Source organism: Colossoma macropomum, unplaced genomic scaffold, assembly GCF_904425465.1.
Source record: "Colossoma macropomum unplaced genomic scaffold, Colossoma_macropomum, whole genome shotgun sequence".
NCBI classification, from domain to species: Eukaryota; Metazoa; Chordata; class Actinopteri; order Characiformes; family Serrasalmidae; genus Colossoma; species Colossoma macropomum.
The window spans coordinates 247410-275168 of NW_023495663.1; the positions used below are offsets into that span (position 1 = coordinate 247410).

Sequence of the window (27759 nt, forward strand, 5' to 3'; positions counted from 1 at the left end):
ATTTAGTCGTTATTCTGGTTTTTCATGGCCAAATCTAAAATGAAAAAGCTGACAGAGAAAATAAAATCCAAGCTTCTCTTTGGCTTTGGCTTTTCTTCATGAAGTGCAGAATCCGAGTCAAACTGAAATCAGACTGCAGTGTTCAGGCTCTCATCTCTCTTTTACAGCAACCGGCTGCAGATCTGACAGAATGAAAATGAAAATGCAAAACTGATAAATCAACAGCAAAGTGACAGATTGTGACTCAGTTTCCGGCGCCTACGCGCTTAAAGTGTCACCAGAGCCATTTTATGAGGAGCATGGCCGCTTCCTATTCCCCCCGTTATATCAAAAACAGGACCGCTGACGTCATGGACGTACATGAGGCACTCCTATAACTCGAGTTTAAAAGCTCTTAAAAATATAACAGCAGTGTTAAAATGTTTTATGCTGCTCTGTGTTCAGGAAATGAATGAATTCTTTTACATTAAAATGTTTCAGCATTTATAAACTATGATTTTGCTCAAATGCTCCATATTAACCCCCTCATTTTGGAGCGCCCTCTAGCTTTTGAGAAACCCGGAAGACATTACAGAGCGGTAATTTTCCTCTCTACAAGTTCTCTGGTCGTCCCTCGTCCGCTTTTTCTTTTTGGTTTATTTACCTCTTCTTCGACGATGCAGACGGTGGCTAAATGTGAGTATGATCCATACAGGTTCAGTTTTGGCGCTGCTGGGTTTGAGTTTTCTTGAGTTTTCTGTCTGTTTATTTTGATGGAAGTTTGAGAAGTTAGTTTCGCTTTCAGACTTCTGAATATAAGGTAACCTATAGATCACTGTGTCAGTTATTCTCTATATAATGTTGATTAATGTCAGTAAATCAGAGCGGTTAAACTGATTCAGTGTCTGATTAAACTGCAGTATTAACTATTTACTAAAGGCCGGTTCTGCTCAGCTCGGTTCAGTTCAGTTCAGCTCAGCTCAGCTCGGTTCAGCTCAGCTCGGTTCAGCTCAGCTCAGCTCGGTTCAGTTCAGTTTGTATTGAAATGTTTATGGTCATTAAAGGCCTCAACTGGTGAATGTCCAGCTTTGATTAATCACCTAACTGAGGATTCTCCAGAGTACAGACGGTGTAACACTGTGTGGAGTATAAACAGAATAATATCTGGTAACATATGAACGAATGGCTGAACGGAAATGGAGGCCTTGAACAGAGAAAACTAATCTGAGGTTTTTGTTTTGGGGCGAGTGAAGCTCAGGAGAGCTGAGGAAGTCTGTAGACTGAGGAATGTGCGCTGCTGTTGAGAGATTAATTCCCAAATTCCAGTATGAAGAAGGAAACTGGTATCTGCGACAGAAGCCTGGTCAGATCTCAGTGCTCTAAGTCTAGTTTACCCTGTTCACTCTATTTACACCAGTGTTTTAAAAAAGAGGCGATGGTGACAGTGTTCTGGAGGTGATGGTGACAGTGTTCTGGAGGTGATGGTGACAGTGTTTTAGAGGTGATGGTGACAGTGTTCTGGAGGTGGTGGTGACAGTGTTCTGGAGGTGATGGTGACAGTGTTCTAGAGGTGATGGTGACAGTGTTTTAGAGGTGATGGTGACAGTGTTCTGGAGGTGGTGGTGACAGTGTTCTGGAGGTGATGGTGACAGTGTTCTGGAGGTGGTGGTGACAGTGTTCTGGAGGTGATGGTGACAGTGTTTTAGAGGCGATGGTGACAGTGTTCTGGAGGTGATGGTGACAGTGTTTTAGAGGTGATGGTGACAGTGTTCTGGAGGTGATGGTGACAGTGTTCTGGAGGTGATGGTGACAGTGTTCTAGAGGTGATGGTGACAGTGTTTTAGAGGTGATGGTGACAGTGTTCTGGAGGTGGTGGTGACAGTGTTCTGGAGGTGATGGTGACAGTGTTCTGGAGGTGGTGGTGACAGTGTTCTGGAGGTGGTGGTGACAGTGTTCTGGAGGTGATGGTGACAGTGTTCTGGAGGTGATGGTGACAGTGTTCTAGAGGCGATGGTGACAGTGCTCTGGAGGTGGTGGTGACAGTGTTCTGGAGGTGATGGTGACAGTGTTTTAGAGGCGATGGTGACAGTGCTCTGGAGGTGGAGGTGACTGTTCTGGAGGTGATGGTGACAGTGTTCTGGAGGTGGTGGTGACAGTGTTCTGGAGGTGATGGTGACAGTGTTCTGGAGGTGGTGATGACAGTGTTCTGGAGGTGATGGTGACAGTGTTCTAGAGGTGGTGGTGACAGTGTTCTGGAGGTGATGGTGACAGTGTTCTGGAGGTGGTGGTGACAGTGTTCTGGAGGTGATGGTGACAGTGTTCTGGAGGTGGTGGTGACAGTGTTCTGGAGGTGATGGTGACAGTGTTCTAGAGGTGATGGTGACAGTGTTCTGGAGGTGGTGATGACAGTGTTCTAGAGGTGGTGGTGACAGTGTTCTAGAGGTGGTGGTGACAGTATTCTGGAGGTGATGGTGACAGTGTTCTAGAGGTGGTGGTGACAGTGTTCTGGAGGTGATGGTGACAGTGTTCTGGAGGTGGTGGTGACAGTGTTCTGGAGGTGGTGGTGACAGTGTTCTAGAGGTGGTGGTGACAGTGTTCTGGAGGTGGTGGTGACAGTGTTCTGGAGGTGATGGTGACAGTGTTCTGGAGGTGGTGGTGACAGTGTTCTGGAGGTGATGGTGACAGTGTTCTGGAGGTGATGGTGACAGTGTTCTGGAGGTGGTGGTGACAGTGTTCTGGAGGTGATGGTGACAGTGTAGGAATGTATAGAGGTGATGCACAGAAATAGACTAAGTTGTATTTGTTGTTTGACTAACTGAATCCTCCACTATGAGACTGTGATCTATGAACTACAAGCACTGTTCACACTTTGGTATCAGCAGATACTGGATATTAAAAGAGCCTTGAAAGAAAATCAGATCTTGATCAGGACACCTGTATTTTATATGCTTGAGGTAAATCATGATTCAATTTAGGTGTCAGCAGAGTATGAAAGTACAAAAAATGAAGTTATACTGTATACTGTAAATTCCTTCATATTAATTACTGTCTCTGTTTATTGTAGTGAAATCATTGTTTAATATCCAGTCTTTTTATTTCTCCACAGATGAACACTCTCTGTGTTACCTCTACACTGTCCAGTCTAAAAGCTCTTCAGACAGAGTCTCTGAGTTCAGTGCAGTGACTCTGCTGGATGACAGACAGATTGACTCCTACAGCAGTACAGACGGCATCAGGACTCCTAAACAGGACTGGATGAAGGAGATGAAGGAGAGTGAGTGGAAAGATAGCATCGAAAAGCTGAAGTCTGATAAACAACAGCTAAAAAAGGACCTCGACAAACACATGAAGGCCTTCAAACACAAAGAGTCAGGTGAGGAAAAGCTTTTGTCTTTTTTTTTTTATTTCATGTCTTCATGCAGAGGAAGGTGGTCGATTAACGATTATATTTGGCTTTTAATCTTCATACAGATTATGTTCACTGAAAGGACAGTTTCATGTGTATATATAGTGTAACTGTCATTACAGATGTAATAATTTTTTATATTGACTGTAAACTATCATGTGAGATTAAATGTCATGACATCAAACATTATAACATCTATAATGACAGGTGTTGTTAATGGCAACATTTTACTGACCATAATCTGTCACAAAAACTCATGACAGCAGATGAAATGTGCTGTGACTTGGTAGCATGATCATGTCAGTCTTATGTAGCAGAGTTCAAGTAATGTGTTCCCAAAAATGTTTTCCAGTTTTTCACTGAGATGAGATCTATAGGCTGATGGTGATACATAACCATTTATAAATGCAGAGACTGGGTCTGTCTGGATTAGCATTACAGAGAAATGTAAGATTTACAAACGCAGTAAAAAGGTATAAAGTGTTTTTTGAGTGATGTAAAACCCTTTTAACTTTGACTTTATACCATATGGGCATATGAGAGCAGTTTTACCCTCACTTCTCCAGCTACATGTTTTCTTCAGAACAGAATATTTTATTACTAAATTCCATTACTAGTTTGTAAATCTCTTAATGGTGCAGCACCTTCATACATCTCTGACTGTCTAATAAACTCTGCTTCAAGTCATGTTTCAATATCATTCTCCAGATTTCACATATAAAACTTAAAAAAGTGCCAATAAGCAGCTTTTTGTGTTTATGCACCAAAGATCTGGAATGTGTTATCAGTGAATATTAATCAGGCTTCATCTGTCACTGATTTAAAAAAGTTAACCCCTTAAATGGCCAATGCCCACCAGCAGGTCCAAAGTTTGATAACACACTTCTATAGCCTAAGAATAGCTTAGCCAGTTTGAATTGAAGTCCCTGTAGTTACTGAATAATAAGCCTCTTTTAAGGGGTTAAAAACATCCTTTACTTCAGGATTTAATTAGCTTTTATTGTTCCCACTTTTTGTTCTACAACATTTTTAGATGCTTTTAATAGTTGTACTTGTATTCTGGTTTTAATGTCTTTAATTGTTCTCTGCTTTTATTTATTGCATCTCAGTTTGCTGATTTTATGTGACTGCCACCTGTTTCTTTTCTTTCTCTGTCAATTTCAGTTCACATTGCAAAGCTTTTGAGCTTTGAGCTGCATTTTAAATGTAAACAATGAAGTTTATTATTATTAATATAAATATGATCACGTCCTCACCCTCTGAGTGGAGGTTTTAAAGGTGATGATTTGTGAAGTTTCCTCTGCTGTCCTCTTGTGCCTCTCCTCTGCACAGCCTTTACTGAACTGGGCTTTAATTTATTACAACACAACTCACACGATATCACTGTGTTTTCTCCTGTGTCCACTTCAGAGTTAAAAAATTATATTATCAAAAATTATCTCAAAAATTATATTATTATTGTTACTCTTATTATTGTTATTACAATACAATAATACAAGTTGGGACGCTGTGCAGAAAGTAAATAAAAATAGGATGTAATGATACAAATCCTGTAAACCATATTTTTAAAGGGAAATACTACAAAGGCAACATATCAAATGTTGAAACTGAGACATGATGTTGTTTTTTGAAAAATATTTGCCTATTTTGAATTTGATGTCAACAATACGTTCCAAAAAAGTTGGGACGGGGCCCTGTTTATCACTGTGTTTCATCACCTCTTCCTTTATCAACACTCTGCAAGTGTTTTGGAACTGAGGAGACACTGCTGTAGAAAGTGAAATGTCACTTTAGAAAGTGAAATGTTTTCCTGTTCTTGTTTGATATAGGATTTCAGCTGATCATCAGTTCAGAGTGTCCTTTGTAGTACTTTTCATTTTATAAGGCACCAAATGTTTTCAGTGGTGACAGGTCTGGACTGGAGGCAGGTCAGTTTAATATCCAGACTCTTTCAATACGGATGCTGCTGTAATACATGCAGAATGTAGTTTGACATTGTCTGGCTGAAATAATCAAGGCCTTCCCTGAAAAAGATGTTGTCTGGATGGCAGCATATGTTGCTAAAACATATACAGTATATATCGTTCAGCATTAATAGTGCCTTCACAGTTGTGCACATCACCCATGCTATGCGCACTAATGCCCCACTATACCATCATGAATACTGGCTTTTGAACTGTGCCCTGATAACAAGCTGAGTGGTCTTTAGTCCGGAGGACACAGTGTCCATGATGTCCAAAAAGCATTTCAAATGTTGAAGGACACTTTTCCACTTCCCCTCAGTCCATTTTAAATGAGCTCAGGCCCAGAGAAGGTGGCAGCGTTTCTGGATCCTGTTTATATATGTTTTTTTCTTTGTGTTTTAGAGTTTTAACTTGCATTTATGGATGCAGTGAAGAACTGTGTTCACAGACAGTGGTTTCTGAGCCCATGCAGTGATTTTTAATGCAGTACTGTCTGCGGGCCCAAAGATCACAGCCAGCAAATACTGGTCTTTAGCCTTGTCCCTTACATAGAGAGATTTCCCCAGATTCTCTGAATCTTTTAATGATATTATGTACTGTAGATGATGAAAAACAGAAGTTCTTTGCTGTTTTATGTTGAGAATAGAGATGAAACGGTTACCGGTTTCACGGTAAACCGCGGTAAAATTAATGACGGTTAGTAGTACCGTTTGAACTTTACAGTATCGTTAAAACCGCGGTCGATTACCGCGGTGTGAAAAACGCGGAGATTCTGAGATATTTCAGCCTTCTAAGAAGACCAAGTCTGACGCTTGGTCATGTTTTGGGTTTTATAAGAATGCAGAAGGAAAGTTAATTGAAGATTAACTGTCTGCAGAACAGGCCGAAAGAAAATAGCGGCGAAAGGGGGCAACACATCAAACCTTACCAGTCATCTTCGCGACCACCACCCGCTACCTGCAAGAATGCAAGGTTAACTTTAACGAAGAAGTCTGTGGACTTCGAAATAGAAGAAGTGTTGTGGTTTGTGTGGTTTAACTTTTGCTTATGGTTCGTTAATAATGTTAAACGAAGCTTTTAGCGTCAAAAAAAATGAAAAAAAAAAAGAAAAAACAATCGGTGAATCAGCTGTGAATCGAAATTAAAGCTTGAAACACATATTTCTGTGGAGCAGCGTCTCCAAATTGAGCTCTGAGTTAACTCACACAAGCTCCGGAACGAGACTGCAAAAGTTCAATCTGCACAGCTCCCCTTTCTCGTCTAGCTTGCAGTGTTTACTGTCTGAGAGGAGAGTAACACCGTCTCAAATCACTCAATGTCCCCTACAGAGGGCGCTACTGTTCAAACAAACACGATCATCATTAACAAGCAGCTGAGCTTTAAATGGGGAATTTGTAACCTGTTGTTAATGTTGATTATAGATGACTTAGTCGAACGTTTCCTGCACTCTTTGGGTGAAGGATTTGCTATTTCATGATCCACGAAGTGCACTACGTAGGGAAGATAGTGTGCTTTGAGATGGGACCTCACGCGAGTAAACGCTGTGCTGATTTTGGGAAAAGCAGAGTTTCAGAGATTAAACTGTAGGAGTGTTTCTGCTGCAGCTCAGATGCGCGTTAATTTTAAGTTATGTTTTAGTTTTAAATGCTTTTAGAGAAGCAGCTCCACAGCTGAAGACATACTGTGTGAGTTCTACACTGTCTGCAGCTCACAGCGCGGTCACGCAGTTCCTCTGTGATTTTGGCTGTTTTTCCTGGTGCGCTGTGTTGATTAGGGGTTCAGCGCCACAACGGTACAATAATGCTGCAGCTGCAGTTCGGACAGAAATCCCCCGAGTGCAGCACTTCTAAGAAGTAGTAATTTTCCATTAAGACCCACCTCAGAGTTGGTCCAGATTTAATTCTCTATGCAGGGAAATCCCTCGTTATTGTAATTATTACTACTACTACTACTAATAATAATAATTACAACAGTAATAATAATAATAATAAGAATAGTAATAATAATAATAACAGTAATAATAATACATTTGCTGTTCTTTTGTTTACAGAGTATTACAAGTATTGTAAGTAATACAAAAGTAATACTAAAATGTATTGACCTTATTTTTTAATGTTTATGCAAACAAAAAGTGCATATTGCTTCCAATTCTATTTGTGTTAATATAAAAGTTGGTGAAACGAGTTTCAGTTTGTGTATCAGTATTTATTTATTTATTTATTTTACTTTTCAGCACATTTGAACAATATCGTGATAATACCAATAATCGTGATAATTTTGGTCATGATAATCGTGATATGAAATTTTAATATCGTTTCATCTCTAGTTGAGAAATGTTATTCTTGAATTGTTGCACTATTTGATGGTGCAGTCTTCCACAGAGTGGTGAACCCTCCTCATCTTTACTTCTGAAAGACTCCGCCTCTCTGAGATGCTCTTTTATACCCAATCATGTTACTGACCTGTTGCCAATCAACCACCAGGTGTTTTTTAGCATTACACAACTTTACCTGCCTTTTGTTGCACCTGTACCAACTTTTTTGGAACATGTTGTTGGCATCAAATTCAAAATGGGAATATATTTTTTAAAAAACAAAATTCTTAGTTTTGACATTGGATAAGTTGTCTTTGTAATTCATTTTAAATTAAATATACAGTTTAAATGATTTGCGCATTATAGTATTTTGTTTTTATTTACATTTTGTGCAGCATCCCAACTGTTTTGGAAATTGGGTTGTATTATTAGTCCATTTGTTTATAAACACTTTGTGGAAATTAAAAAAATGAAAGATAAATCAAAGGAAAACTGTCTCACAGAGATAATGCTGTTCATTTCTTTGCTCATTATCTATGAGATTATAGGCGTGTTCACAGACAGATAATCTGTATATAGCTTTGCTCACATGCATCATTCTTTATGTTTCAGATGGTCACATTCTGCAGTCGAGAGTTGGCTGTGAGGGTGAAAAACATTCGGACGGCTCAGTTTCACTGTTAAACTGCACTAATGAATATGGCTACGATGGACAGACTACAATCTCTTATAACTGGACCTCGAGTAAATGGTCAACCTCAGTTATTCAGGCTAAAGCATTGGCGGAGGAGTGGAACGCTGGACGTGGTCCAAACGCTGTTCAGAGATGTGAAGAGTGTGATCACTGGCTGAAGATTTATTCAAAATACAACACCACTGAAACCAAACAGAGTGAGTATTTAGAAACTTGCCCTGATCAGAGTAATAATTTATTTATTATTATTTTTAGCTGTAGAGGTATAGTTATTATGCATTATGTAGGCCTACACAGAGTGAAGTGGTAAAGGGTAATTCCACTGATTTTTTTCTAAGTTCTTCCATATTGAGATGTAAACACAGTTTTTATGTGGAATGTTGATGATGGGAAAATAGTGATGAATCTGAAAATCTGACCATTTTGTCTCACAACACCCTGCATGTATCCCTCCACCATTTTTTTCTCTTTTTTTCTCTCCAGCTCAAATGGATGTTCATGTGTTTGTGACAAAACGTGTAACTGATTTGAGGAAGGTGAACCTGACCTGCATGGGCACAGGCTTCTACCCCAAAGACGTGAAGATGAGTGTGAGGCAGTTCACCACTTCACTGCCTGAACATCTACTAAGATCTTCAGGAGTCAGACCCAATGAAGATGGAACTTACCAGCTGAGGAAGAGTGTGGAAATAAATGAGGACGATGCAGCAAATTACAACTGTTATATGAATCACAGCTCCCTCGACACACCAGTATTTAAACAGTGGGGTAATTATATCTGTTTGTTGATATTTGTTGCTGATTGAAAGCCAGTTTGAGGAGATTCTAGGCTTCTGAAGTTACTGCAGTTATTAGTGTAATGTAGTTGTTATCTTTGTTCAACAGCAGTAGAATATTAGATTTACAGAAACCAAAAATCAGCAAAAAATACATTTAATGCGTTAAACTTCTGAACATTTGTCTGATTTAATCAACATCAGTATGGATCATTCTAGCGAACTGGTGATGTTTCAGACTTTTAACGGACTTGGACTTCAGACTAAAATCCTTTTGCTTTGAGTGACCCTGTACTGATTTATTCTATTAAAATAAATGATTGGACATTTCATTTTGTCACTACCAAAACGCTCGTAACTCTACCCAAATTTTACCAAATGTTTCAGTGGTGACTGTTTCAGTAACAATTTTAGCTCATTTAGATCAGACATGAAAACCGCAGCCAGTGCATGACCAGCAAACACAGCTTTGAACAGCTGTTCATGCATAAAATCATCAAAACACAAGAAGTTTACTTGAAGAGAGATTTCATTTTTTTTAAATGATTCAGTCACTAAGATGTAATCAGAGTGATTCAGAGTGGTTTGGTGTGAAATGGTTCAGGTGTCTTTACAGTGGTGGTGATTGGAACCAGGGGTCGCCATGACTACAACACAGATATAGACATTTTATTTACTATCCAAACCACCAGTGAACCTACACGAGTCTTCTGAGTTTATATGGAATGTAGATGATGGAAAATAGTGGAAAATCTGAAATAATACATTTTCTTGGGACACTATTTTGCCTCACAACACTCTGCATGTGTCCCTCCACCATGAACGAGTGTTTGTAGAAGCAGTCTGCAGGCCTAGGTGCTTGGTTTTATACACCTGTGGCCATGGAAGTAACTGAAACACCTGAATTCAATGATTTGGATAAGTGAGTGAATACTTTTAGCAATATAGTGTAATTCTCTAGAATAGTCAATATCCAGAATTACTTCCCCAAGGAAATAATAAAAAACTCAAATTTGAAAGGCATTTTGAAGTTGCTCCTGAAAATGTGTCAAATGAATGAGTTGTTTATCAGCAGTTGTCAGCAGTGCTTCCTATGTTCTATAGCTGCACTCTGTACTATCTGGTCTGCAGTGCTGAGAGTGATAGCCTTTAGCTGACTGCAGTTATCTTTCTGTGCTTCTTTAGAACCTCTTAGAACCTCTGACAGAGCCCTCTGGTCGAGGGTACAGTTCAGACATCTCATAGTTCTCAAATATGAGAAAGATCAGAGAAAGAAGCCTGTTTGTTTATCAGAAATCCTAATGTGTTATTTTTTTTTACACTTTCGGTTTTTTTTAAATTGCACCCGTTCTTACTCAGGATCTGTTTCAAATAGAAGTCAATTATAAACAACATAAAATAAAATAATCATACATCAGCTCTTGAAATAAAGCAGCAGACTTACAGTAGGTCTTACAGTATGTCTTCTATTAGATTACACTAGATCCTGAGCTCTGATGTTGTAATGGTGGAAGTATAGAGATCCAAACTCACACAGATTCACTTGAAGGTATCTGTTTCCACAGGATGAAGCTTTTCTGGAATGATAGGTGAATATCAGTCATTTCAGTCAAATGGTGATTTTTTTTTTTTTTGTGTACAGATGAAAAATGCAGTAACTGCCATTATGGTCTGAGTGGAGCATGGATTGTAGGAGTGACTGTAGGAGTGGTGGCTCTGCTGGCTGTGCTGGGTGGGATCATCTATGTTTGTATAAAGAAGAGGAAAAGTAGAGGTGAGTATAGACTGTATCAGTACAGACTCTGTTTAAAGTGGAAACAGACGTTTTTAAAACATTATGTACTTTGCCTAAAGAACATCTCCAGAGTTTTACTAGATTAATGTTGTCACTGATGTTCTTAAACTCAGTGGCAGCTTTAGAGGTGAAAGTATCATAACTCTGAACCTGATCTCTTGCGCGAATGCATATCAGGGGAATAACTGCTTGTTGAACGCTTGTAAGTTTCTAGTACCCATCGAGTGGCCCAGCTGCACATGTGCATGTCATTAGTGTAGTCGCTTCAGTTTTATAATGTATTATTGTATTTCACTGTTAATTTAGTCTAACTGTGTTATTTAGGGCTGCAACAAATATTTGATCACATTTGATAATTAAAATAATTGAATATAAAAACTCAGCTTGAAGGGACTTTTACCTGTTGTTATGTTTTATCTGTAAACAGTGAGTCACCAGTAGCAGCGCATCTAGAGAGAGTGAGATAATCTGCCTGCAGGTCACACAGAAACAGTGATTTATAGCTAGACTTTGTTCATGTCAGTCAATTGGTCCTTTGCTGTCGAAGCCATGGTGATATCTCAGCAGTGGTCAGAGGTAGAGCTGTGGAGACTCTGGTTAGCAAGCCGTCCATCTAGAGTGGAAAGAATCTTAAAACAGAACCGGCAGTTAAGACAGAGACGGCTGAGTTTAGCACACACTCGGGAACAAATTGGTAGTGTGAGACACTAAGTGTAAATGTGTTACGATAGTCCTGCTGAATCTTATGAACGTCTGCAACAATTTACCTTTTATTCTTTTTGAAATACATTCAGGTTTTGAATGTATATTTGGGTTTATGGTTCAGATTTTGATAACAAATACATTTTTTACTTTCAGGTAAAAAGACAGTCATCCTCAATCTATACCTTAAATGGTAATAAAATAAATAAAAATAAATGAATAGTTCAACACTGTGAGTTCAGGTGGTTAACCAGTTGGGTATCAAATGTTCTCTGCATCACTGCAACAAAACCGGTGAACTCAATATGTTTATACATTTAATAAATTAATAAAAATATTCATTTAAATAACATCCTTTTTTTAACCTCTAATTCAAGGAGGTGAAGGAAATACACAACCTGAGCCTGCATGTGTTACTGTCATCTCACACTTCAGAGCATAATGTGTTCAGTGATACAGAATCAGTCTGAAGTTCAGTTGTACAGATTTGATTTTTATTTCTTGCACTGCACGTTTCTCATTATGACTTGCAAAAAAACATGTACAGTACAATACATTTTTTAAGTTTTTATTCAGAATTTCAGGAATTACCTCTAGCGTTCGGTGACGCGGGAAGGTGTTTAAAGTTGGGGTGCTGAAATTTTAGGCAGCGTTTGTGTGACGTGAATGATGACGTCATGCAAAATGATTCACCTTTTTATTTAGATTTTTTTCTGATGATTTCTTCAAACAGAGCATGTCGTGACCTGCAGTAATGTGGACGACAGTTTACACACATAACTGACACAGTAAACCGCTGATACTGATTTCTCTGCTCCCTTCTGGATGAACTTCATGCAAATGAGCTGAGAGGTGACCAATCAGATTGCTGATATGTGTTGCACTTGAGATTCAGCTCTCGGATGGAGAGATAAGGGTTAATAACACAGGAATGTGTTCAAAGCGCTGGACATTATTCTGTGTTTGAGTGTAAAGACAGTGTTCAGTTGCTTTGTTAATCAGAACTGGCCACAGCTCTGACCACACTTCCCTCTTTAACCTCAACCTGGGAGTGTTTTAGTGACCCCCCAAAGCGGTCAGCAGGTCAGGGAGGTGATTCGGCTCTTAAACAGTGAACGGCTACTGCAGGGGTTGAAAATATATGGATAAAATCTAAAAACTCAAACTCTAAAACAAACACACTTGAACTTCACTGCGTTCAGATTCATTTACAGTTCAGATCTGTTTTAATTTAAGGAGTTTCAGTTAAAGGATCCTGAAATCTCAGCACCCCCACTCCCCCCATCCTGCCTCAGCAGGCCATCTGTTAGGGTTGTTCTGCCCTCACAGTGCGTTCAGGCCTCCCTGACAGACAGTCAGCATATACAGTTCTGTAAATAAGTGACCACTCCCTCTACAGAGACACACTGCTGTACATTTAACACACAGTTACTGTTTATTGAATTTAACATTGAGGACAGAAGGAAAAATAAATGGGGCTCTGTGTAAAAGTTACAGGACATTTTATATTTTATGATAAACTCAGACACAGATAGCATTTAGCTTTACAGTAAATGGACACTGTGCGTAAGGAGGCCATTTAGCCCCATTTTCCTAATACATTTATAGTAAATTGTGTGTAAAACTATCTCTTCAGCTGTGGAGACTCGTGTGGTGAGTGATGCGCTGCCCACACAATCAGGTGAAATTAATTAGACTGTAATTGTGATCTGAGCTCTGAGTCTCTACACACTGAGACGTCTTTACTGAGCTGCTGTGTTTATCAGGATGATGATCTGCACTGACAGCACTGCTGATTCAACAGCTTAAAGCTTTTTTTCTGTGATTATCCTAAAAATTAAATATTAGTGAATAGAAATATTAGAATTCTTTGGTTGAATGAGTGTTTAGTGTATGATCTTTCTCCACACTCTTCTTCACCTGTTTTAATCCATATTTAACTGAACTCTCTTCCAGGGTCTACAGCTGGTGGTCCTGAGGCTGGATCAGGTAATAATCTGTTGGGACGGGGGCATGTTTACCACTGTGTTTCATTCTTCCCTCGTTTTTTAACAACACTCTAAGTGTTCAGGAACTGAGGAGACACTGCTGTAGTTTTGAAAGTGGAATGTTTTTTCCATTCTTGTTTATATAGCATTTCAGCTGATCATCAGTTCGGGGTCTCGTGTTGTATTTTTCATTTCATCATGCGCCAAATGTTTTCAGTGGTGACAGGTCTGAACTGCAGGCAGGTCAGTTTACAACCTGGACTATTTTAATACAGAGCAGTGCTGCTGTAATACATGCAGAATGTGGTTTGACATTGTCTTGCTGAAATAATCAAGGCCTATAATCAAGGAAAAAGACGTCGTCTGGAAAAAAAAAATATATATCTGCCAAAATATATATATATATATATATAGATATATATTTTTTTTCCAGACGATGTCTTTTTCCTTGATTATAGGCCTTGATTAATATATATATATATATATATATATATTTCAGCATTAATGGTGCTTTCACAGATGTGCATGTCACTCATGTCATGTGCAGTAAATCACCCCTATACCATCATGAATACTGGCTTTTGAACTGTGCATCTTTAACAAGCTGAGTGGTCTTTAGCCCGGAGGACACAGTGTCCATGATTTCCAAAAAGAATTTCAAATGTTGATTAATCGGACCACAGGACACTTTTCCACTTCCCCTCAGTCCATTTTAAATGAGCTCGGGCCCAGAGAAGGTGGCAGCGTTTCTGGATCCTGGTTATATTTGGTTTCTTCTTTGCATTTTAGAGTTTTAACTTGCATTTGTGGATGCAGTGATGAACTATTTTCACAGACAGAGTTTTTTTCAGAAGTGTTTCTGAGCCCACGCAGTGATTTCCACTACAGAATCATATCTCTTGAATCTTTTGATCCTATTTTGTACCGTAGATGATGAAAAGCAAAAGTTCTTTGCTATTTTATGTTGAGAAACGTTATTCTTGAATTGTTGCACTATTTGATCGTACAGTCTTTCATAGGGTGGTGAACCCCTCCTAATCTTTACTTCTGAAAGACTCCGCCTCTCTGAGATGCTCTTTTATACCCAATCATGTTACTGACCTGTTGCCAATTAAGCACAAGGTGTTTTTCTTTTGCATTACACAACTGTACCAGCCTTTTGTTGCACCCGTCCCAACTTTTTTGGAACATGTTGTTGGCATCAAATTCTAAATATTTAGAATTTGAATATTTAGTGATATATAGGATTACATAATTTGGTCATCATTGAATTGTGCTTTTATTTACATTTTGCAGTGTCCCAACTTTTTTGGAAATTGGGTTGTATTAAAATTCAATCATTCCACTGTCCTGAATATCATCTACTTGTCGAGAAGAAACCACTGCCAACATGTCCAGGCATCAAAGCCACGGCATCAAATTTAACCAAAAAGCTTCCCTAAAAGAGGTCTTCAAGAATTCCAGACACCAAAAGCAGCAGGAAACCACTCAAACATGGCACAATTCTGCACAGAGGAATGGGCAACAATACTGATAGGCCCACACATCTAAATAAAAGAGAACATTTCATGGGATGTACTTTTTCTGTAACTGTAGTTATTAGCCTAATAGCTTAATAATTATTGCCTTTAGTGAATGGGGAAAGGTAGTAAAAATATTTTTGTGGTTAATTAGCTTAATCTCACATAACAAGTACAATACAGACTGTCTCCAGATCCTCCAGGGTTATAGTTCTTCTCGCTGATTCTCCTCTTCAGCTCACCCCACATGTTTTCAGTGGAGTGTAAGTCAGGGGGCTGGGGTAGCCATGTCAAAAGTTGGATTCTCTGGTCATTGATCATTTTTTGTGTGGATTTGGAAGTATATTTTGAATCATTGTCCTGCTTGAAGATCCAACCCTGACTTGGTTTTAGCTTTTTGGCAGAAGCACCCAGATTTTCATTTAGAATCTGCTGGTACTTGGACTGGAGTCCTTCATGCCATTAATCCTAAGAAGGTTCCCAAGCCCTTTGGAGGAAAAATGGTGGCAGAGACATGAGAGATCCTCCATCATACTTAACAGTGGGGATCAGGCTCTTCTCTATAACCATCCTTTTTACCCACAACCACCTTGAGTGTTTGTTACCAAAAAAGCTCTTTTTTTTGGTCTCACTTAATCTCACCTTAAACCTGGTTCTTGTCAAAGTTCCAGGAGTATAGAGAACTTTCTTATATGAAAGAGAAAACTTTCTTCTGGAAGGCATGTTGGACAGTTTGTTGGCATGGAAGTGGCATCATGGAAGAGGCTTGGAGACCCCAAAATGCACCTTCTGCTGGTCTCCAATCATGATCCTTGGGAAAAGTTTTGCCTCCCTGACAATCCAACTGTTTATTACCGCTCTGGATGTTTTAAACTTCTAGATCATTGCCCTAAAAAGTTAATAGGGGATTGTAGGCAGTTGACCAAACCACTGTGAGGCACATAAAGGGCGGTAATTCAATCTTTTGAAACTTAAATAGTTTTATGTCTATTTTGCATCTATTTAGTACAAATTCTTTCAACAGTTATATATTATAGGCAACAACTTTCTATTGTTTCATGGAAGGAGGCAGATCAGGACCACCCCTCATCCTCCACCTTGTAATTTTTGCTTATGGATACAGTCTAGGCCTTTTTAGCCATTCATCCACATGATAGGTTAGAGAATACACAAATTAAATGAGAAATGCATTTAGAAATTATGAAACAGTTTAAAATAGCTACATGCCAGAAAATGCCCATATTAATACATAGATTCATGTTGGGTTCAGCCAGGAATGTCAACAGTGTCATGTCATTTTGGGGCGGTCAACATCAAACGGCCTGTGTTCAGTATCTTTAAAGAGCGGCAGTTTAAGAAAGGTACCGACCACAATCATACTATTTTAAGAACATAGCACTCAGTAAATGGCATAAGATTATATAATGGAGAAAACGCTGGTAACAGTGATAGGCTTGATTTGGACAGTCATTGTTGTCAAAGTCTGTGGCGGCCGCTGATCTTCCTGGCTGGATTCCATTTCCCCACCAGCTCAGGTTTATGGCATTGACTTGGGCGTTGTCTTCTCTGCCTACACCGCCAACACGCTGGTCACTCCACTGGCACTTGCTCGGGGACTGCTCACCACGCTGTCTGCTCCTCAAGCTCCTCCACTGCACAGCACTGCACTGCTTGCTGCAGCGTTTGTATGCCAAGTTTTGGCCTTTCTGCATTGGTGGTGGCTGCTTGAAGGCTGGCTAGTGCAGTGAGCTGCATGTAGTGTCTCAGCTCCTCTGTCAGCAGCACGTTTAGGAAGTGTTCCAGCGCTAACTCTTCCTCACAGCCTCAAATGCCGGTTATGCCTGTGTGTTCTGTTCTACCACCAGTATGCTTATCTGCTGTTCCATTGCTGGAGGGCTGTGGCCGCTCTGTGGTGCTCTGTCGGCAGATCCTCAAGCACCTGTAGTGCTTTCCACTCCAGTGCCCGACACAACTATATTACTGTTGCAGCCACTGTCCAGCCGTGATGCCTGGGTGACCACTTGCAGCTGTGCGGAGTACATCTCTCAGGCACCCTTGCTGGGGCAGCTGTGGCACCCTTTGGAGGGGCAGGCATAGCACCTGGTACCCTCATCCTCCAGGCTATGTCTTCTTCGCCATCCACCTTCAAATTCAGATTTCTCCAAACTCAGCAGCCACATTCTACACAAATGTAGCACTGGCGCAGGACACATTTATTGAGGGTAGAGTAAACACTAGTTACATTACAAAGCCCACCGTACTCGAACACAGCTAACAATAACTCACTTAACAACAATTGGTCTTCAACCGGGAGTGTGGTGCCTGAGAGCATTTCCACTTCCCCATAGCTCCTCACACAGTGCAGAGCCCATGGCGGGCACCACAGTACTACAATGAAGAGCAGTATGCAGTATTCAGTGGTGCAGTACACAACACACAGTGTGCTATTTTGAACACAATCATGGATGATTGTTTAGGACTTACTGAACATTCAGGTAATCTTAAAGTTGAGAGAGAACATGATATTATTTTGCATTGTGCCATTTGGTGTAATTGTTCAAACCACGAGAACAGAAATGGAGCTGGCTTCTTAAACCCTTCAGCATCAATACTGTTCAACAGTGAATAACAATTAAAACAAAGTAAAATACACAGAAAACTAGAAAATACATCAAAATAAAACAATTTCCAACAGGACGTATTACAAAAACGTCCTGTCTTTTTGTCTTAAGATCTGACAGGTCAAGATAAGATTTTTCACAAATTCATATTACAGAAGCAAATCTGATCTTAATTTAGGAATCTTATCTTACAGCAAACTGAAAGTTGTGACACGTTCAGCTCCGTCTCCTCATTATTCACCACCATCACTGTAATATTTCATCATCAACATTAACACACGAAGGTGATCAGAGGGGCGGTGGAGATCGAGTCTGCAGCGTCTGAGATCTTTAAAACGCAGAGTTAGAAAAGAAAATCATCTCACAGTGAAAGCAGCGTTTTACAGTAGAAATAAATGGAGCTCATTATGCTGGTAGTGAACTATGCTGCTGACACAGCTGCCTAAAAACCATAGAAACGGACCTTAAACAGAAGTGAGGACCCTGTTGGGGTTCATCCTAAAGTTAGGACAGGATTTAGGAGGTTCAGTCTAGTTAGGATGTTTGTGTGATGCTGTTTTCTTACCTGGAGTTCATGATGAGATTATGAAGGTAGGAACTGTTATTCTGGAATAGTTACTGTCCAAAATTCAGTCCTACTGAAGTCGTCATGGAGACCAAACAGAGTTCAGAGGTTTCTGTAATATGACCCCTGGTCTTCCATGCTCGCATCTCTCTAACACATTAACATAGCATTGAAACATTTGGATGGATGCCAAGGAAAATATCCTTTACAAACATTATTTTAATGTGTAACATCTGTTTCATGTTTAGAAGGACTCTTTTTCTGTAAACCATCAACATTACAAACGTGTTGTAATTTAATGTAAAACACATTCCTGAACTTTTATCTTATATTTTTACTTTATTTTACCCATAAAAAATTCTAAAATTAAGATGGCATCTGATCTCAGTTACAATAGAGCTATCAGTAGCTAGAAATAACAGCAGTGGTAACCAGGCTTCTTATCAGCCTGCTAATGCTATACCCTGTTTTAAACAGCACCAAAGGCAAACATAATTTAGATGGAAGCTTTTATTACAGTCATTCATTTGAATGCCCACGTTTTACATTTTTAAAAAACCTCAAGACCTTTTACTTCAGTTTTTCAGCAGCTTCATGAGGAATAGTAAAGAAACTATTTTATTTCCATCGCTGTTCATTTGTCTGTAGTGTTAGTTTCTTTGTTAAACTAACTTAGTAACTTTGTTAAAGATTACACCTTCAGCATATGGTTGTAGTATGAGCAGAGACTGTATGAGTAGGAAGAGAGAACTCTGAGAACCTGAGCTGGAGTTCTGGGGACTTCGGAGATATAAGCACAGAAGTCAGGCTCATTAGGGAGATGAAATGGTTGTGTTTCCTACATGAAACAGAAAGGAGAGATCGAAATACTTAAAGTGGTCATTTTCTCTGTTTTCAGTCATTGCATAACTGTTATTGTGCACTCATTTATATTAACCCTCTCTTTCTAGGCCAACAACTTTACAAACTGCTCAAGAGAAACGCTTTGTGCTGATGGTACCTGCAAAGAGTAAACAAACTTTCATCATTATATACATCCTCCTTTTGAATGTATGAATCTTATGAAATTTGAAAGTTATGAAGAATATGACCACTGGTGGTCTCAAGGAGTTGAAAAGGTTAAATAAGTAAGAAACATAATTAAATTATAATTATAGATAATTATTTTATTTTCACTCGCAAACATCTTAATCGCAACCAGAAACAGCACTTTTCCATGGCTTTACTTTTACTCTACTTTTCAGCCTTTTTGACTTTTCAGCCCTTTAAACTTGACTTCTCAAGAGCTTTTCAGCTCTTTTTCTAGCCCATCAGCTTGTCGCTTGGAATGGGAAGAAATGGGACTGGGCCTTAGATTGGGATTTTATATAGAAATGGAGCTTGAAAGTTGTTCAAGCAACAGTTGCATCAGTATTAGACAATGGGGATGCAGGATCTTAAATATTAACTATTGAAACTATTAGATGTTACTAGGTTCGGTATTTTGTGCTTTTTATATTATTTAGACTCAGGATGTTTGATCTCAGTAACTCTGTGTCATAATCTTCACTCCTAATCATAAAGTCTGTGTTTCTAGTTTTTTCTTTTGTTTGTTTGTTTTTAAATATTACTGTTATTCTTTGTTTAATTCTATATTTAACATTTGCCTGTTGTATGTGCAAATAAACTGCTTTCATCAATGTATGAGCTGTCTGTGTTTACTATGAATGTATGCTTTTAGCCCTGTTTTAACGTCCAAGACCGAAGGGGCTTGACCAATAGCAGGTGGAGGACCATTCCACAATCTCAAAGCATAATCACCTTAACATTTCAGACGAGCCCTTCGAATGGCCAACAAATCCCTGAGGACAACCTCAGAGATCACTGTGTGGTTGAGGGTGTGTGCAAATTACCAATGTAAGAGGAGGCTAAACCATTCAGTGCTTTAAAAACAAATAAAAGCACTTTAACTGTATCCTGTATTGAACAGGTAGCCAATGAAGCAAAGCAAGGACTAGAGTAAAATGGTCTCTGTTCTTGGAGCTGTTACTTGGTAAGTAACCTAGCTGCAGCATTCTGGACTAACTGTAAATGTTGCAATAGAGGTCAGAAAAAGAAAGAAAAGGCTTAAACTTTGCAATGTTTCTAAGCTGGAGGAAACTACTTCTTATCACAGAGTTGACTTGTGTATCAAATCTGAGATCTGAGTCAAAGACAACACCAAGATTTCTCACTGAGGATTTGACACATGAAGACAAGTGACCAAGGCTATTGGAGACACTGTTAAGAGATGAGAAGCACAAAAATTGACCTTTGACTTGCCTTTATTCAGCTGAAGGAAATGGACATCCACCTCTTAATGTCCTCAAAACGATTGTTAAGCAACATTAAAGAGCCGTTATCATTGGGTCCAATAAGGAGGTAAATCTGTACGTCATCAGCATAAAAATGAAATCTGATGTTCCTAATAATATGCCCTAATGAGAGCATGTACAGTGAAAAAAGAAGGAGCCCTAGTATGGACCCTTGTGGAGCACCACAAGTCATGTCAGCAGAGAAGAAGAAATAGCTGCCCATCCAAGATGTTTTCAAATGTACTTTAGATAGGAACTAAACCTTCTCAGGACCACCCCTGGTAGCCCCACCCACTTTTCTAAGCAATAGGTATATTATGGTTGATCATATCAAAAGCAGAGCTGGGATTCAATAACATGATGATGGTGCAATTTCCTGCATCAACAGAAAGAAATAGGTCACCTAAAGAATGGCAGATTCAGTGCTGTTCATAGCCTTGAAACCAGATTAAAAATTCTAAAATACTGTTAACCCTTAAAAAGGCTGAGAGTAAGCTACCTTTTCCAGTAGCTTAATGAGAAGGCAGTTTGGAAATTGGGTGATTAAATACCGTCAATTGTAGCATCATGGTTATGCTTTTTAAGCAGCAGTGTAACTACAGCATATTTTAAGAACCACACCAGTGGTTAGTGAGGAAATTATACTGTTCAGGACTGTAGGTCCTAAAATACCAAAAGTATCCCTAATCAGCTGTGAGGGCAGAGTGGTTGTCGGTTTTATGCTCAGAACTAAATATGTTCATTTTAACACTGAAACAGCCTTAAAAGCCTGTAGTAAAGCACTTTAAGAACACTGGGCCTCTTTCACCAATATTTTCCTAAGTTTGTTCTTAAATGTGTTCTTGAGTAGGGTCCTAAGAAAAAGTCTGTGTCAGATTCATGACGTGTTCTTAACGCGCAGAACTGTTCACACCTTTGTGCTCTTGAGTGTATGTAGATTGTGTTCTTACCTAAGAACAAACCCCAAATGAGAAAACAGAATGTCAGAATCGTGAAAACTGTGAAAAGAAGAATTCTAAGAAGAAGAATTCTCTTATTAAGAACGGTCGAAGAATATATATTAAGGTTTGCAGTTACTCAACCTGCAGATCTACCTTCCTGCCAAATTTAGTATAATTTACTATATAAATGCACTTTCAGATTGTAGTCCATCTGTTTCTCGGCTCAATTTGTAAGCGTTCCTTTACCAGAGCAGCAGTGTCACTGCAGTGCCGAGAATGATCCACCACCCAAATACCTGCTCTGTGATGGTCCTGTGCGCATCCTGACCATTGAGAGAACGAGATGGATTACAATCTGTAATTGTATAACTCAGGGGTAGCTGGTATAAATGGTTTAGAAGGGCTAAGCCCTCCCCGTCTTCAAAAGAAAAAAAAGTCAAATTTATGTTTCATTTTATTCACATCGTTTTACTTGCTATTGATCACTGACTCAGAATTGATGGTTTTGGACTCCTGTGGACTCAAGAATAACAGCACTGTCAAAAGGTCATAAGAAAAATAAGAATTCTCTGGGTCTGATTTACATTTAGCCCCACTGTAGATTAGTGGCCCTGCGATGGACTGTGATGGCGAGGGTGTTTCCTGCCTTCTGCCCAATGAATGCTGGGTTAGGCTCCAGCACTACATGTGCCTCACCAAATTTGTGAGAAAGACACATACTACCTGCTATTGAACATACATTAAGGCCCAATCCCATTTCTTCTTTTTACCCCTACCCCTTGTTTTCGAGTGTCACCCAAACCCCTTGGAACTGAGTTACAGGGTAGTGGTTGAAATCTTCCCTACGAAATGGGACCCTCAAATAAAAAGAGCATCACTTCATTAACAGCTACTAGCGCTGCTCCGTAGGCGACCCTGCCAGTCTGCAGTGACAGCAGAGGAGGGTAAAGTTCAGCTCCTCACTGCTGGGCTTTAGTTACATTTAGGGACTCATATGCCTTCAAAAAGGAGGGGGGCAATTATTTATTATTGCCCACCCCTAATTCATTGATGATACGAAGCTATTCTCCAGCTTCTTGTTTGAATTTTCCCATTCCACCTTAAACGGTGCAGCAGTTACATTCTGGTGCTTCAGGCATCAGAACTGCTGAACTATTTAAGGTAGAATGGGAAAATTAGCTAGCTAGCTACCGAAACATTAGCATGCTATCAGTGTTTTTTTATGGTTGTTACGAAGAAAACAACCATAATACACTGAAACGACATTAAACGAAGATAATACAATTATTACAGTAATGTTTTAACAGAGAAAATACATTTGTAGGTTTCTTCGATCGCTCGCACAGCCATCTTACTGTTTTTTCTTTTTTTCTCATAACACTCTGTTTAGACTGTGCCTCTGAAAATCCTCTGTTTGGAGGGCCATGCAGCCCCAACACTTCACCCTCCCCCTCTATCTCAACAAGAATCAGGACACTCTACACCTAGACATGAACGCGCAAAACAGAGGGCTAAGGGCTCAGTGGTAGGGGCGAAGGGTGAAATGGAATTGGGCCTAATATAGCTGCAGGGTGCTAAGGTGTTCTCAAAGCTGGATGCAAACTCTGGATTTTGGCAAATCCATCTCTCCAAGAAGTCTGGCCTCCTCAACACATTTATAACACCGTTTGGGAGGTTTTGTTTCAATCGAATGTGCGTCTTGTCAGCACTGGAGTATTTTCAAAAGAGAATGTCAGAGATTCTGGAGGGGCTTGATGGTGTTGGGAGCCAGATGGACGATATTCTTGTTTTTTGGGACAACACAAGCAGAGCATGACCAGTGACTCACAACAGCAATAACCAGACTTCAAGATACAGAAATGACACTGAACAAGTGTGAGTTTCTCAAAAACCAGAATAAAGTTTTTGGGCCAGATAGTGGAAGTGTCAGGGGTGATCACTGACCCACTTAAACTGCAAACTGTGTCTGCCATGCCAGAACCAGGAAATGTTGATGAGGTCAGTCATTTCCTATGTATGGTGAATCACCGTGGGAAATTCGTGCCTCATTTAGCAGAGCAAACTAGACCCCTCAGAGACCTGCTGAGGTAAAGAAAGATGTAGATATAGGGATGTGCCCAGCAGAACGCATTCGAAGAAATCAAAAGGCAGCTAAGCACCCCACCAGGACTGGCTCTGTACATCCCCAAAGGTGAAATGGTGGTTTCGGCTGATGCATCCTCAAATGGGCTGGGTGCAGTACTTCTCCAGAAGCAGGAAAATCAGCAGGTGAAACCAGTAGCATACGCTTCGAGAGCACTCAGCAGCACAGCATAAAAATATGCCCAGGTTGAAAAGGAAGTCTTTGCCACCACCTAGGCATGTGAACGATTCTCAGAATTCCTTGTTGGCATCACACTGCACATTGAAACAGACCATAAACCTTTGTTCTCACTCCTAGTCTCTAAAAACATTGAGTTACCTCCTCAAGTACAGTGTCTGCAAATGCGACTAATGCAATACTCATACGATTTCACATTTCACTGGTAAGAGTATAACTTTGGTGGAAGGCACAGGGGACCAGAAGGTAGAAGAAGAAACCAATCTCTACATAGACACTGTGATGATTAGTATACCTGCCACAGGAAAGAGACTGGATGAAATTTGACTATACCAGGATTAAGGATGAAATTCTGCTGCAGTTAAAGACATTCTGCACTGAAAGATGGCCAGCTAAGTTTTCCATTGAACAAACCTTTCAACTGTATTTGCCCTTTGCGGGTGAGCTCACAGTGGAAAATGGATTGCTACTAAAAGGGAAAATATTAGTAATATCACCACCACTCAGAGCTGATATCTTGAGAAAGTTCTGAGTAATACCTTGGTATTACGAAATGCAGAGAAAGGGCCAAACAGTCAATATGGCGACCAGGCCTAAGTCCACAGTTAAAAAACTGCCACATGTGTGCAAAAGAAAGAGTAAACTTGAAAGAGACCTTTCTCACTTTTGAATTTCCAGATCGGCCCTGGTACAAAGCCGGAGCAGATCTCTTACAGTTTAAAGATCAGCAGTACTTTGGCCCAGTCCCATTTCTTCTTTTTACCCCTACCCCTTGTTTTCGAGTGTCACCCTAACCCCTTTGAACTGAGTTACAAGGGGTAGTGGTTGAAATCTTCCCTATGAAATGGGAAAAAAAAACACTGCTTCATTAACAGCTACTAGCGCTGCTCTGTTGGCGACCCTGCCAGTCTGCAGTGACAGCAGAGGAGGGTAAAGTTCAGCTCCTCACTGCTGGGCTTTAGTTACATTTAGGGAATCATATGCCTTCAAAGAGGGGGGGCAATTATTTATTATCACCCACCACTAATTCTTTAGTGATATGAAGCTGAAGTCAGATATTCTCCAGCTTCGTGTTCGAATTTTCCCGTTCCACCTTAAATGGAGCAGCAGTTACATTCTGGCACTTCAGGCATTACAGTAATTTTTAACGGAGAAAATTCTGACATTTGTGGGTTTCTTTGGTCTCTTGTTTTCCATCTTGCCGGTTTTTCTTTTTTTCTGATAACACTCCATTTGGAGTCTCTGAAAAAACTCCATTTGGAGGGTCATGTAGCCCTAACACTTCGCCCTACCCCTCTATCTCAACAAAAATTGGGACACCCTACCCCTAGACGTGAACGCGCCAGAAGGCTAAGGGATCAGTGGTAGGGACAAGGGGTGAAATGGGATTGGGCCTTACTCATGTTGTAATACTATCTTTGTATGGTATGGGATTGCTACTGTTGTCTGAACAACCTACAGTTCTCATCTGAAAACTCCAGGAAGTTTGCTTCAGAATGGGACTTCCAACATGAGACTTCCAGCCCATGGTTGGACTGGCAATGCAGTTATGTTACATGATTATATACAAATTACATGAGGAATGCACTTGGGGCAAAATGTTTAAGTAGCTGTTCAATAAAAGTTGAACCGGTTTATCAGCTAGCTCATTTCAGTTTTTACTGGTACTCATTATAATACAACATACTGTATGTATACTTCTTTCTTTTTTTCAGGAACGTGTTGTGTAGAAAATTCTTTCAAACATGCTGCTTTTGGTTTGTCATTTGTAGCTGCCTTTGTGGTCTGTTGATCTGTATTTTTGACATCCATACAATTTTTATTGAAGTCAGTTTAAGTTAATGTGGTAAATTTACTGTGCATTGACAAATGTGTCAAGGGGGGGGCAGTTAGAAAACACTGCCTGTACTGAACTTTTACCCTGACGTATTACAGTTGTTATTAGCGTAGTTGTGTTGTTTGGAATAATTGTGTCCAAGGAGGGTGGGCTTTGCAGTTAACTAGTGTGTTTGGAAATATATGGAAGTCTGTTGTGTCCTCCCATGTACCCCCTCCCTGTGTTATGTGTTGGGATAGTGCTGATCTGGGTGTTTCTTGCCATCTGTTGAAGTGCCTATTCAAAATAAAAGAGCATTTGCCTGCATTACAGCTGAATGTGGGCTGTCACCATGATACAGCTGTGTCTGACCTTGGAAGGGAAAGCACTACAAGTGCTGATGGACCTACTGGTGGAGCAACACAACAATCTAGGGCATTGATGATGGCTCTCCGACAGTGGTTTGAGCAGGACAGAGCTGAGCATGATGGTTCAGCAGGCATACTCAGCACTGTCAGGTCAAGGAAAGCATGGTCTTTTGTGGTAGAAGCTGCCAAAGCTAGAGGAGCTGAACACACAGTATCAGCACTGGTGGAAGGATCCCCAAGAGCCGTGGGCAGTGCACATGAGCAGCACCCTTTCCTGCATTGATGATGCAATGGACGACAGAGAAACTAAAAGAAAAAAGCTGAGAGGAGTGCTGCTGCTGGTGCCATCACCCCAAGTACCACTGGACTTGACGCTGTAAGCTGTGAGAAGTCCTGCTGCACCCAGGAAGAGGACACAACACTCATTCTCTCTGTTCTGGCACACCTATGGAGAGGACACTTATTGAGCTGGTGCTCTGCTGCCCACCAGGGTCAGAAGAGGACACTGCACCTAGATCGGGGTACGCAAAGGAGCCACTGCACCAAGCACATGATCCCAAGAGAGGACTGGGTAACTGCTGCCTATGTGTGGGCTCACCACAGTACTTGTGCTTGCTGGGACAGGGGATGGGCTGGGACTCTGGAGGGCCACTGACCTGCACATTTTAGTGCTTTTCCTGCTACATTAAAGGTTATATATATATACAATTTTAAACACTAATATAGCAGAAACCAACTATTTTCTGTATAAAGATATAGTGGGGTAATGGTGTCCTGAGCAGAGAATGAAGCCACACTTTTAGCCTAGACTTAAAGACTGAGGCTGTATCTGAGTCCTGAACACTGACTGGAAGATTATTCCAAAGCTGTGCTGCTTCAGATGACTCTAGAAGTCAAGTGAATTCTAATGCAGTACTATCTGATGGATTATCGATAGGTAAGTTAAAGTCCCCAGAGTGAACAATCTTATTATGGCTTGTGGACACAACTAATATTAATTCCGCATTTATGACAGAAAATTACTATTTTGCTTTGGAGGTGTATAGACCTGATTTCACCAATAGTGGTATTTTTGCAGTTATAGTCACTATTATAAATACATACCGCTCCTCCACCTCGTCTGTTGGGGTTACACTACACAACTTTTACCCATGTTTTTAGCCCTGATTCTCAGTCTGGCTGAGTCTGAGCTGGTCGGCTCTAGTGTGCAGATTTTGGGTCAGTCTGAGTTGACAGTTGGAAAGAGAGTCGAGTCATGTTTGAGGGGCACAGACTCAGATTTGTGGCCTCCCAGTTGCGTTTCAGACCATTCAGTTTATCAAATGTCTGATTTTTTTTACCCGACTCTGAGCGAAATCTAGTGTAAACTGGTTAACGACTCAATCTGAACGGGTTCCTGCAACAGCCAATGAAAATTAAGAGCACAAAGGAAGAAAATACAGTAAGTAAACAAAGAAAAATGGCAAAAAGTCTCTGTGGAGCAAAACTTTTTAATGAGCTGAGTTTAAGACACAATCGAGTTTATGGACATTAAAAACTCTAAAAATACCAACTGATCACATTTTTAAATCCATGATTCTCACTTAAACATGTTTACCAGCAGAGAAAACAGCAGCAGCAGCTCCTCATTTGTTTATTTGCATCTCCAAGTACACTT

At 40.0% G+C, this 27759-nt stretch overlaps 1 protein-coding gene across 3 annotated transcripts; it reads left to right on the top strand.

Annotated features, from left to right (window-relative positions):
* The first annotated feature begins 564 nt into the window (after positions 1-564).
* Positions 565-20003, top strand: LOC118802730 (zinc-alpha-2-glycoprotein-like). Of its 3 annotated transcripts, none has more exons than XM_036563195.1 (7): positions 565-675; positions 3086-3352; positions 8276-8554; positions 8841-9125; positions 10776-10907; positions 13587-13619; positions 19275-20003. In XM_036563195.1, the coding sequence occupies exons 1-7, from the start codon at positions 657-659 to the stop codon at positions 19316-19318; spliced, it is 1059 nt and encodes a 352-aa protein (XP_036419088.1). In that variant the 5' UTR covers positions 565-656; the 3' UTR covers positions 19319-20003. The 3 variants fall into 3 exon arrangements, with proteins under 3 accessions (XP_036419088.1, XP_036419086.1, XP_036419087.1); XM_036563193.1 differs by lacking the exon at positions 19275-20003 and adding an exon at positions 14915-17936; XM_036563194.1 differs by lacking the exon at positions 19275-20003 and having other exon boundaries at positions 13587-13864.
* Positions 20004-27759: the final 7756 nt, after the last annotated feature.